The sequence below is a fragment of the Dasypus novemcinctus genome, chromosome 15 (assembly GCF_030445035.2).
Source record: "Dasypus novemcinctus isolate mDasNov1 chromosome 15, mDasNov1.1.hap2, whole genome shotgun sequence".
NCBI lineage: Eukaryota > Metazoa > Chordata > Mammalia > Cingulata > Dasypodidae > Dasypus > Dasypus novemcinctus.
In genome coordinates this window covers 3514701-3527079 of record NC_080687.1, presented here as the reverse complement: position 1 = coordinate 3527079, position 12379 = coordinate 3514701, and the positions used below count along the sequence as shown (strand labels likewise).

The following is a 12379-nucleotide window of genomic DNA, read 5'->3' as shown; positions in this document are numbered from 1 at the left end:
GATTTGGGGGAAGAGGAACCAAAAGACCCACTCAAAGTAAGACAAGGTAAGGAACCCCTGCTTTAGGGGCCCTCTGAACTTTGGGTGTGCTTTGGACATGTAGGGCTGGGTGTTTTGACTTTAAAAAACAGACCACTCCTGCGCTGAAGACAGCTGTAGTAGCAGTTTTTGGGTTACGTGGGTACACGCGGGTGCGCTCGCACACAGACACATGCAGCACCACATGTGTGCGTGTGCGTACGTGGGCAAGCTTCCTTCCAACGACAGCGCCATGCCTTCTGTCGCCTGGCCTGCGCGCCCTGGGCCCCGGGTCCCCCGCCCTCCCCACGCGCCTTCCCTCCCCGTGCCGGGACCCTCCACCGCCCCCCTCAACGTCCCTGGCCCCAGCGCCGCCCCCCGCGTTCCTTCCTCTTCCTGGGCCACCAACCCGGCGCACTCGGACCTTCGCGCCGTGCTGGCCAGCACCCGGCGGGGACCCCGGGCACCTCCTGCGCCCCCAAACTCCAGGTCCCCTCCGCCGCCCGCCGGGCCCCGCGCCGCCCAGGGCGCACGGCCCGCAAGACCCTCGCCCGGCGCCGCCATGGCGCGGGGTCCGCGGCGCCCGTGGGGGCAGCCCGCCGGCAGGTGCGTGGCCGCGGGCGGGAGCGAGCGGCGCCCTCGGGCCGGCGCGGCCGGGGTCCGCGTCGCTCCCCCGAGCCAGGGTTCGCAGGAGCGGGCCGCGGAGAGACGTTGGCGGGAGGAGTTCGCGGCTGTTGGGGGAACGGGCCCCCGGGCCACCGCGGGCCGGCTCCCGCCTCCTCCTCGGGCGGCCCGCAGCAGGAGCGGGACGCCGCCCGTTGGCCCCGCCGCGGCGGCCCGGGGCGCGGCGCGTGCGGGGGTCGCCATGGAGACGTGGCCCGGCGCGCGCCCGCTGCGGTTGGCATGGAGGCGGCCCCGCGCGCCCCAGTACCCAGCGCTGAGCCCCGCGCCGCAGCTGGGAGCCCGCGCGCCCGCGGGACCCGCCCCCCGCCCCCCGGCGCCCCCGCCGCCCGGCCCGCGTGCGCGCTGCCAATTGTCGCCGAGACACGCGGCTGCCAACGCCGAGGGCAGCGGGGCCGCCGGCGGCTCCAGGCAGGTGTCCGGGCCTCCGCCCGGCGGGAGGCGGCGGCGGGGCGCGCCCTGCCCGCGCCGGGGCTTGCGGGTGTAGGCGGGCGGGGGCGCGGCGGCCTGCAGCGGCGGGGCCTGGCGGGGCGCCCCTGCTCCAGCCCAGCCCCGCGCTCGGCCGCCCCCGCGCCGTCGGGCCTCGGAGCTCCCGGGCCCCCGCGCCGCGGCGCGCCCGCTCCCGGAGAGGCGCTGCGCCCGGGAGCGCGGGCGGCGGCGGACCCCTAACGCCTCCCTCCCTCCCCGGGGCCGGCCGCCAGCGCAGATGGAGGCCCCGCGCCCCGGCGCCCCCGAGAGCGGCGGCCTCCTGGGCCCAGCGGCCCGCGGCCCCGACGCCTGTCAGATGCTCTCCAGAGCCCAGCTCGGCCAGGACCCCCCCCAGAGAACCGTGCTGGGGGTGCTCACCGAGAACGGGCAGTCCCGGAGGACCTGGGGCCAGGTGAGAGCCGCTGGAGCCGCGCAGCCCGCCCGCCCCGCTGGTCCCGGCCCTTTCACGGCTAGAAATAGGGATTCATCTTTATTTTACCAAAACTAAGGGACCGCGGCTGGGAAGGGTTTGGGTTCAGCAGATGTAGCTGATCGCAGTGCTGGGCCCAAGGAGGTGTGAACACAAGAGAAGCCCCAGAACGGGGGTCTTCAAACCTGACTGGGGTTCTCACTGGTGGGGCAGCCCCGGCGGCCCCCCGCAGCCCGCGCCGCTTTTGCGAGCTCGGGGGAGCCGGCTGGAGTGGCGCTGGCGCTCTGAGCCGGGTGCCCTGCCCAGCTGTGGGCACACGGGCACGGCCCCCAGCCGCAGTGGTGGAGCTGGTCGTAGGTGCGTCCTTTACAAGTTGAAGATGCTTTCAGACGCTTCGCCAAGGGGTCTTGAGATGGAACAATGCCTCCCCAAGTCTGCAACTAGACAGGCGCCTTAAGGAGGACTTGTTAAACCAGGTTGCACACCTGGAAGGGACGGAGGCCAGGTGTCTTCCCAGGTTCCTTCCCATTCACAGATGAGAACATTTGAGAGCTATGGTGGAAGGTAATTACAAGCCCGCTCGCCGACCCCTTGTCAGCTGCCTTTCTGTGGTATCTGGCCAGCGGGGGGCACATAACTAAAATGATCTGTTCAAAGCTTTGGAGAAACCTGAGTGAATGATTTTAGCCAGCTGAATTTGCTCAGCGACATTTACCGCTTTAAACAGACACCCGGTCCTTGGGAGCTGGCCTGGTCTCCTGTTCAGCTCCTGGCCGTCAGCCTCCAGTGCCCACGCTTTCCTGCTTTAGTCCTCGACATCTTGCCTCAAAATCTATTTCACCCCTTCACCTCTCTGCTCAATCCTCTGAAACTGCCTCTTCCATCCTTACTCTGAGCTGATGACTCTCTAGCCAGTTTTCCTAAAAACTCAGAAGCCTCCGGAAGGGCATTTCTCCCTGCCCCCGAGTGCCCGGCGCTCCCGGCTTCTTTCACGGCTTTCTCTTCTCTGCCGGGCGAGACCCCAAAGTGTCCAAGTGTATAGCATTTGCTTCTGTGTTCGCCACCTCTGCGCAGCCCTGCAGGGACTGTCTCATTCGTAGCAAAATGTCCCGTGGGCTTGTCCCTGCCACTGGGATGAATGCTGCGAGCAGCCAGGGTTCTGGTGGCCGTTGTTGGCCATGTTCCCAGGGGACATCGGTGCCCGGCCATGCTGCCCACTCAGCGTGGGTTGGATGAAGACGCTGCATCCGGTTCTGGCCTTCGCCTCTGCCCACTTCTGAGTCCTTTCCTTACTGCAACGGTCAGCAGCCCGGTTGACTCCCTCCGTCCCTCGGGGCTCCCCACCAGGCTCTCTGGCCATGCCTCCTCCCACCCCCGCTTCCTCCGGAGGCCCCAGCCTCGGAAGGCGGGGCGCCCCAGGGCCTGGACTCCAGCTGTGGCCGGAGTCAGCATCGCAGACTTGTGTGGACCAAACCCTGCCCCTGCCTGCCCCCCAGGCCGGCCCCACTGCAGCAGATGGAATCCCCGCGCCCCGAGGATTCCTCCCAATGTCTGGGTCATCCTGGACCCTTCTTTTTCTTCCATCCCCATCTAACCTGCAGCTGCTGTTGCTGGCTGCATCTCTTAAAATGCCCAGGAGCTCTGCCTCTCATCCCTTAGGGGTGCTGCTCCGTTTTGTCTCACCTGGTTGTGTCACCGGCCGTTCTGGTTCCAGCCTGGGTCCCCATACCACAGAGAGCCAGAGCACGCCTTCAACACCCATGCCAGGCCCACGCTCCTCTGCCCCGCCCTCCGCGGCCTGGACTCAGTCCTGCGCGTCGCGCTGTCCCACCCGCAGCCTCCTGCTGCACCCCCGGGACGCCTGGCGCGCCCCTCCTTGGGCCTCTGCCCAGAAGGCCCCCCCACACCCGCAGCATCTGAGCCACCCTCCCTCACCTCCTTCCCACGCGCCCAAGTGGCTCCTCCGGGCCCTCCTGTGGCCATCCCGTTACAGCGGCCACGGCCCTCCTTTCTCTGGGCTATTCCCCACCGCACCTGGCAGGCGGCGCTTTTTGACTGCTTGGTTGACTGCTGAATTCTGGGCACATACACTGATGGATGCACGTATGTTCACGGAGCAAGTCCCACTTGACACTGACCTGAAAGCATGGCTCTCTGGTACAGAAACCTGCAGTTTGGGCCCTTTATGGTCCCTGTCATTTTTTTTCCCTGGACTATCATAAAGAATTTTTTCTTATGAGACATAAGCCACACATTTAGCTGGCAGAATGGAAAAGAAAGTTATAGGACAGCATACTAACTTTGAAGTAGCCTTCAATAATCATTGCCAAGATTAATTATGAACATTAAAAACTCAGTGTTGTAGCTAGATCCCACATTTGCATAAACGTAATTCGGGTGGATAAAAACCGTGACCCACGGCAGGTGCACCCAGGTCGGAGAGGCCAGGCTTGCCGTCGAGGTGGCACACACACTGCTTGGATGCCGCAGGAGGAGGGAACAGGCAGTGGAGCCGTTGGGTTCCCCAAGAGCAGTCGCATTGTGGCAGAAAAAGACTGCCCTGAAGGGCACTGAGCAGTGTGGACTTCAAAAGTCACGTTCCAAGTCAACTGGGTATAAAACGGGAGCTTGATCGATTTAGAACTAAAAGCTAACAGGTCTAAGAGGGGCTTGTGGGGGCGTGACAGCCACCTCACACCCCCCCGGCCCCCATGCGGTCCCCGCTTCTGAGGGCAGCTACAATTCTCCTTTTTTTCTATCATCTAGACTTCCCTTTGGTAAGTATTGGAGGAGGACATCAAACTTGAGGTTGCTCTCTTCCCCTGTATCAGTGTACACGGGACCGCCACACTTGCAGAGCTTCGCTTCCCGAAGCTACACTGAGCACAGAGACTTCAGTTTAGGATTCATCTTGTCTACCAGCCCCCCTGCCCAGGCCCCCTGGGTCAGCAGTGGCCCCCAACGCAAATCGCGACCGTTTTCTAGGGGCTCTCGGCAATCCGGTGTTTCTCTGGGTCGGAGAATGTCTTCCCTCCTGCTGGAAAGAATGTGCTCTCCCTCGGCGGGGCCCTGGGGCCCGCCAAGCCGGGGTTCGACGTCTACGCCGACGCGCCCGGGCAGGGGGACGCCGGTGGCTGCCCCGCGGGCGAGGAGATGGCCTTCGAGGACGCGTACGAGCTGGACGCCAGCACGCTCAAGTCGGACCTGCACTTCCTGCTGGACTTCAGCACAGGTGAGCCCTCCCCGTCGGCGGCGCGCTGCCTGTGGGGGCCGGCGGGTGGCACGGCTTGTGCACACGCCAACGTCCCCTGTGGCCCTGTCGGTCCCTGGCAGTCTCCCCCATGCTGGTGGAGCCGTCTCTGCATTCCCGGTCGGAAGACGCGGCAGAGGTGGGCACAGACGTGGTAAACGTCACTGAGTATGCCGAGGAGATCCACCAGTACCTGAGAGAGGCCGAAGTGAGTTTTCCCGGCGCCTCCATCCACCTGCAGCGCCCAAGCACGTCAACCCGAGATGGTTGTAAAACGTGACCCCCCGCGAGTGGCATTCTTGTGACAACCGCAAACCAGAATGCCAGTGGAAAGGGGTAGCTGCCGTGGTGCATAGCCATCACCGGGCCACCCGTGTAGACCCAGCGGCTTCGGGCAGGAAGTTTCTCGGGCTTAGGAGTGACCCAGTGACCTTTCCCTTTCCTTATGTCATCTGTGCCTAAGTGTCCACGGAACAGGGGTTTGTCACCATCATAAAGATTTCCCGGGCCCGCGATCGTCACCCTCCTCTCTTCGTTGAGGGCGTTTTAAACCGCGGCTGTCGGGCAGGGTCTCTGTGGCCCCACCCTTCCCCATGCAAACTGCAGAACCGTTTCCGCCAGACGCGGCGCCGGCCCAAGGCACACTACCTGCGCAAGCAGCCCGACATCACCGAGGCCATGCGCGCCATCCTGGTGGACTGGCTGGTGGAGGTGGGCGAGGAGTACCGGCTGCGGGCCGAGACGCTCTACCTGGCCGTCAACTTCCTGGACAGGTTCCTCTCCTGCATGTCGGTGCTGCGAGGGAAGCTGCAGCTCGTGGGCACGGCCGCCGTCCTTCTGGCTTCGTAAGTGTCCCATGGGCCCCGGCGCACCAAGCCGCGGCCCGTCAAACCGCTTGACTTTTTACCTTTTTCGTTTAGTAAAGAGAGGCAACTCACTCACCCCGGCTTCAGTAAGGCAGCGTCGCCTCCGCGGTTTTTGCCGGGTGACCAACCCTTAGCACACGTTCACGCCTCGATTCAGACGTTCAGGACTCACGGCACGTGAATTCAGGGTCGGGGCTTGGCATCAGCCTCAGGTTCGGGCTCTGATCTTAGCGTCCTGCTGGGCGGTCTTTCGGCTGCATGCTAACACGCGCCAGGTTTTCTCTGTTCCGGCTCTGTGACACTTGTCCTCGTGATGTGGGGAATGACCCGTCACTGCCCAGTTCGTTTACTTGGTGGCAGCGGATGAGGGTCTGAGCTGGCTCCTGTTTGGCGGTCACCCCCAGCGACTCGTAATCGTGTGGGGAAGGAGCCGGCGCCAAGCTGGCTCCCACGACTGCCCGCTGTGTGGCCAAGCCCTCCCTGTCCTGGGCTCAGAGGGTCTGCTTCCCAGGGCCTGAACACCCTTAGGAGGTCACAGGCGGAGGAGAAGAATTGAGGACAGTGGGGTTATAGCATTGTCTTTCTCCTGGGTATGTAGCATCGTTTTATAAGTCAACAGAAAAAGCCGAGCACGACCCTTTAAAAAGCGGAGGCCTGGCAAACATGTCTCTGTCATTGCAACCTTCTGATGTGAGGTCTGCCAGGTGGATTTTTACCTGCAGCGTCCGCCATTCAGAACCTTTCCGTATCAAAGGCCAGAGCCTAATATCCCCAGTTGGAAACCGTAGCTGCTGCAGCCGCTGACGTGCCGTGCCCCACACCCGCCGTGGCGTGGACACAAGCTCCCGATATTTTCCGAGCCCTGCTCGTGCGGTCTGTCTGAGCGGCTGCGGGGTACAAAGTGAGCTGTGCGGCCGTGGGAGGCAGATTGAGAGCCCGCGCCCTCCTCCCAGCAGCTCCCTCTCTGCCTTTCACAGCAAGTATGAGGAGATATACCCGCCTGAAGTGGACGAGTTTGTGTACATCACCGACGACACGTACACCAAGCGCCAGCTGCTGCGGATGGAGCACCTGCTCCTGAAGGTCCTGGCTTTCGACCTCACCGTGCCGACCACCAACCAGTTCCTCCTGCAGTACCTGCGGCGGCACGGGGTGTGCGCCGTGACCGAGAACCTGGCCAAGGTAGGCCGCGGGGCGTGCAGGGGCGCCGCCGCCCTCCCGGCCTCCCCGGGACCTTCCTCCCTTGGCAGGTCTTTGCCTTGGGTGGAGAAAAACGTCTTAGCCATGGAAGAGAGCTAAATTTAACAACACAACCTCTGGATATGAGACCTTTCACTGCCTGCCTTGTAGGCACAGGTTGTCCCAGCCCCCCGCCTTTTTTTTTAAGATTTATTTTTTGTTTATTTATCTTCCCTCCCTCCTAACCTCCGCCCACCCAGTTGTGTGTTCTCTGTGTCTACTTGCTGCGTGTTCTTCTTTGTCCGCTTCTGTTGTTGTCAGTGGCACCGGGAATGTGTGTCTGTTTTTGTTGCATCATCTTGCTGTGTCAGCTCTCCGTGTGTGCGGTACCACTCCTGGGCAGGCTGCACTTTCTTTCACACTGGGTGGCTCTCCTTAGGGGGGAAAACTCCTTGCACGTGGGCTTCCCTATTCGGGGACACCCCTGCATGGCAGGGCACTCCTTGCACGCATCAGCACTGCACATGGGCCAGCTGCACACGGGTCAAGGAGGCCCGGGGTTTGAACTGCCGACCTCCCATGTGGTAGGTGGATGCCCCATTCACTGGGCCAAGTCTGCTTCCCCCCCCCCTTTTTTTTTAAATTTTAACCCATTCTTGCGACCTTTTTTGTGTGTTGTCTGCTCTCCATTTTTGCTGCATGTTCTTCTGTGTCTGCATTTATCTCTTTTCCCCTCCCCGCTTGCGGCTTGCCTGCTGTCCGCTCTGTGTTCATCCTCTGTGTTCTTGCTTGTCTCCCGTCTTTAGTTGCGTCAGCTTTGCTGAGCCAGCTCTCCGCAGGGTCTGCGGCCCCGGGCAGTGCTCCGTGGCCTGCGGGCAAGCCTGCCTTCACAAGGAGGCCCGGGACGTGAACCCAGGGCCTCCCGTGTGGGAGACGAGAGCACAGCTGATCGACCAAAGCCGCTTCCCCCAACCCCCCCATTTTTAAAGAAATTTAAACTGTCCCCTTGTCGGATACTGTCCCCCTGCAAGCTTCTGCCTGGGAACAAAGTAAATGCAGAAAACTTTGGCTCTAATCGCATCCTCACACACCAAGTGAAGATACATAATTTGGTCATTTGGATTCACAGACATTTCGTTGCAGGCTCTTAAAGCATCGGGGTGCTCAACTTGGACCCTTCCGTGGTGATGTAGGATATCTTGGATTTATGTGCTAGGCAAAAAGTAGTGAATTCCCCAGCACCTCCCTTCTCATCTGGTCTGTCCCCACCAGGGCCGTTCTCATCTACTCAACTGTCCACGCCGGCCTGATGACGAGTAGCATTAATGTGGTCAGAGCTTTTGCTTGCCAGGTGAAGGCTCTTCCCGTGTTCCCGCAGCCGGCAGAAGGCTCCTTTAGCCGACCAGCGTAAGCGTGTACTCTAGTGGAAAACGAGAGGAGTAACCGCCCGCATGCGCCGCGGTGTTGAGCTTTCACTGCAGCACCCTCATGCCTCTGCACGCGGACGCGCTCCCCATGGCTGGCCCAGTGACGTGCTGGCCGAACAGACACAAGCCTCCGCGTGTCCCCTTGATGCCTGCCGTTTCACTTGTAAACCAAGTCAAATTTCTTCCTCCCACGAGCTTTTCTCCCTCGTGCTTAGTATGCAGCAGAGCTGAGCCTCCTTGAAGCCGACCCGTTCCTGAAGCACCTGCCCTCCGTGATCGCCGCGGCGGCGTACTGCCTGGCCAACTACACCGTCAACAGGCGCCTCTGGGTGAGCATCCAGCTGCCGCCTCGGACGGAGCTCAAGGCCCATTTGCCGGCAGCAGCTCCCATGCCCGAGGGCAGGCTGCCGCCCCTCCCAGGGGGCCCGGTGAGCGGGAGCCGGTTGTCCCCACGGCAGCCCGCTGCAGGTGACCGCAGGAAGCCGAGGAGGTGGTGGCCCGTGCGCAGTCAGCCCAAGTCTTCCTGGACACCCCGGAGGCCTGCCTTGCACGGAGGGCCCTTGCCACAGCATCACTCACTGCTTTGAGCGAAAGGGGTTGACTTTGTCTCTCGTGTGTATATATTTTAAAAAACCCCAAAGCCAGACCTGGTCCCGTTAGGACCTGGAAGGTGGCACAGGCTTTCCAGAGAGCAGGGCAGTGAGCACCGCCTCTTGCCGGGAGGACGGCCGGCCCGGGCTTCTCTTCTGGAACACTTATTTCCAGAAGCTCTTACTGCCCAGAATTGGCTGCATTTTGACTAAGAATCTTTGAGATTCTGTGCGAATGGGGCGATCAGGCCAGTCGAGGCTCTGTGAGGATGAGTGAAAGTCCTGTTCACGGAGGACTTTGTAGAAAGCCGAGTCCGGTGGAGGGTGGTTTCCTGGTGGTCAGTGTGGACGCACAGTGGGATGCATCTCCCGGTGAGTTTTATCTTGGTGTTTCCCATCTCTTATGTGAAGCCCTTCTTTTCTTTTGTCTTGATTAGCCAGACACCCTTGCTGCATTTACAGGCTATTCACTGAGCGCGATCGCGCCGTGCCTGAGGGAGCTGCACCGAGCCTGCCTGCTCGCCCCGCACCGGCCGCAGCAGGCCATCCGCGACAAGTACAAGGCGGCCAAGTGAGTGCCCGCGCTCGCCCCCGGGCCCCCGTCCAGCGCGGACACGCCAGGCTTCTAACCCTGAGGCCGGCCGTCACGGCTGGGCACAGACCCGGCTGGGGGCTGCCCGCCGGCCGTGACGCCTCGCCACCTGCCCCCGCCGCTCAGACTTCTCCACGGTTTTCGGGGCCTGCCGGAGAGCTGCCGGAGAGCCCCCAGAGCTGAGGCCCGTGCCCCCGCCGGACTTGCCTTGGTCTCGTTGCAGGTACATGCACGTGTCTCTCCTGGAGCCACCCGCGACGCTTCCCCTGCTGTAGGCGTCCCGACGCAAGCCCGCCCACCTGGGCCCCGCAGCCGCCTGGCCCTGGAGGGTTGTCGCAGCCGGGTGGGCACAGGCTGCTCAGCGCGCAATGCAGCCCTCTTTTTGGAAATGTAAATGTAGTTAAGGGCTCCTAGTCTTCAGGAGCTGGTAGCATAGTCTAACATTTTTTTAAAGAATAAACTGCTTGCTTGTGACCGTGTGTTGGGCTCTTCCCGGGGGACACGGCGGCCCTGGGCGCAGCGCAGTGCCGGGGACCCTACTGCTGGGCGGGAGCCGGCCTCGCAGATCTGCTGGCGGGACCAGGGACCTGCAGCGTGCACAGACTTGAAGTCTGAGGGACTGCGAGCCCCCCTGCTCCCTACAGGTCCCCGAGACTCCTCCGTGAAAGGAGCGGCGAGCGGGCGAGGGCAGCTGGCGCTTGGGCATGAGCGAGCACCCCGTGCCAGCTTCCCTCTTCGAGCCCCCGTAGGTGGCACAGTGGGTCGAGGAGCCCGCGGGGGTGACTGGAGCTCAATTCCAACCCAGGCAGGGCGGCCCTGACGCCCGTGCTCGGGGACCATCGCCGCCAAGCACGCTGTCGGCCCCAGGGAGGTGGGAAGAGCCAGCTTCCCCCGCGGTGGGACCCTCGGGAGCAGCCCCTGGAGCCGGCTGTGGCAGGAAGGCCTCGTGAGGCCGCAGCTGACGTCCCCACGCCTGCAGCGGATGGAGCTCACCAGACGGGCAAAGTTGCACAGGGGCAGGAGTTTTAACCTACCTCTCAAAGCCGGAAGGAAAGCGCAAGCGTCGACTTGGGCTTGGGGAAGGGCGGTCCTCGCTGGATGTGGGCTGTGGACCTGGCGTTTGTGCTGCCGCGGGTCCCAAGAGCAGGAGTCCTGGACAGCAGGCCCTGGGGACCAGGGCTCCTGGAGCTGGGGGGCCTTGGGGGGCTTTGGGGTCCTGGGGGGGCAGGGCTGGATGTCTCTGGTTGTCTGGGCTCTGCCCTGACAGCTCTGTTGGGACAAGAATGACAAGAAACATATTTTAGATTCCACCAGAAAACATTAGACCCAAGTAGGCCTTGGTGAGATGAGAGCAGAGACTTTCCGATGATGTAAACGAACAGCTGTATTCCTTTGTACACAATCTGATAAAGTCATTGTTAGTATGGGCAAGGTGACACTGACTTCCAAATTTTACTTTTGTCTCAAGCTCTAAGGAAATTATGAATATAAAAGTCATATTCTACCTGGTTTTTTGAAGACATTTTTAACTTTAAAGTACCCACCAGCTCTTAAAAGTTTCTACCCTTGCCTTTTGTTTTTGTTTTTGTTTTTTCCTGCAGATAAACATTCTCAAGGTGTCTCTATTTCTGGTGCCATTGAAGAAATCAGTTCCCTGGGTATTTTGCCACTCCCTGCCTAAGTACCAGGAGGGGAATTAGGGCCTGTTTTTATGTGATATAAGCAGCGACTTGGAAATCCGCACTCTGGCGGGCGCCCTGGCGTCCTGCTCACTGCCCGCGTACGCTCGGCCTTCCAGCTCTCCTTGCACGCCCGCAGTGCAGTAGCTGGACGTTCGTGCACTGTAAAATCGCCCCTTGTGGGGCAGGGAGAAGGGCCGCTTCCAGCCAAGGCCCCAGAGGGACAAGAGCCACATGAAGGTCTGAGGGGGGCAAGGAAGCTTGCTCTCCTCCCCTGCCCACGTTCCTCCTGTGCAGTGCGCGTCATTCTCCAGCCGTGGCATTTTCTTTCCCCGCCGAGGTCCTTGGTTTAGAAGCTTCTGCTCCAGCTAGACGGGGCCTGGTAGGAATAAGTCCTTAGTTGTGAGTTAATTTGCAAGGGAGGCTTTGGATTCTAAACCTGATCCAAAGTTTAGCCTTGACTTGAGGTCACAAAACCACACCAGAAACCTAGAGGTGGGAACACGTGACTCTTTGCTGCCAGGAATTTCCTCATACGCTCCACAGACTGCAAAAGCTGGGCCTCTGCTAAAATCCACGTAAAGTACCTTCCACCTTAGCAGCGCAGCAGCCTCTGCCAGCCCCTCCTCTACCTCCGTTTATCTTCCTGGAATTCGGCGTCGTGCTTCCTAAGGGCATCCCTGTCCACAGCACTGCTAGCCTGTAAAATGCCCGTTGGCGGAGTCCTCAGGCTGGGCCGCCCCCAGTGGTGGCCTGAGGGGACACTTGTACGGGACCCTCGTCGCAGTGGCCAAGGCCCCGGGGGAGGTGACCGCCCCCACTGCCCAGGCAGCTTTTGCTGCTGCAGAGCAGAAGCAGCTGCGCCTGTTGTGCCCCCCAGCCCGCATGTGTGGCCTCGGTCCTGGTCTGTGGCAGCCGCTGGCTGTTCCCCGTGGTCAGCCCGGGTGGGCGGCCCACCGCTCCTGGCCAGCGGGCGGGCCCCGGGTCCGCCTCGTGACGGGCCCCCTGGTCTCGCAGGAGGCAGCAGGCTGCTCGTCCCTGGTCGTTCTCAGGGACTGTTGGACTTGGTCACTTTTGAAAATACAATCGTCCATGCTGAATTCCCCGAGTAACGGGTGGGGGCCCTATGGGAGGGGGCGTGGGAAGGGGGGCTCAGGAAACGCTAATCGTAGCTAGAAGGCTGCCTGTGACTTCCATGG

The 12379-nt window shown here is 61.6% G+C and overlaps 2 protein-coding genes across 3 annotated transcripts; both read left to right on the top strand.

Moving 5' to 3' along the window:
- Nucleotides 1–580: 580 nt before the first annotated feature.
- Nucleotides 581–1186, top strand: LOC139436609 (proline-rich protein HaeIII subfamily 1-like). The gene has a single exon (XM_071208348.1). The coding sequence runs from the start codon at nt 581–583 to the stop codon at nt 1184–1186; it is 606 nt and encodes a 201-aa protein (XP_071064449.1).
- Nucleotides 1187–1316: 130 nt separating this feature from the next.
- CCNA1 (cyclin A1) lies at nt 1317–9975 on the top strand. 2 transcript variants are annotated; one of them, XR_011645777.1, is made up of 8 exons: nt 1317–1579; nt 4583–4829; nt 4931–5055; nt 5469–5692; nt 6691–6895; nt 8535–8648; nt 9372–9480; nt 9725–9975. XR_011645777.1 is itself a non-coding variant. In XM_058276940.1 (8 exons), the coding sequence occupies exons 1-8, from the start codon at nt 1406–1408 to the stop codon at nt 9774–9776; spliced, it is 1275 nt and encodes a 424-aa protein (XP_058132923.1). In that variant the 5' UTR covers nt 1319–1405; the 3' UTR covers nt 9777–9975. The 2 variants fall into 2 exon arrangements, 1 of the variants encoding a protein (XP_058132923.1); XM_058276940.1 differs by having other exon boundaries at nt 1319–1579; nt 9347–9480.
- The last annotated feature ends 2404 nt before the right edge of the window (nt 9976–12379 follow it).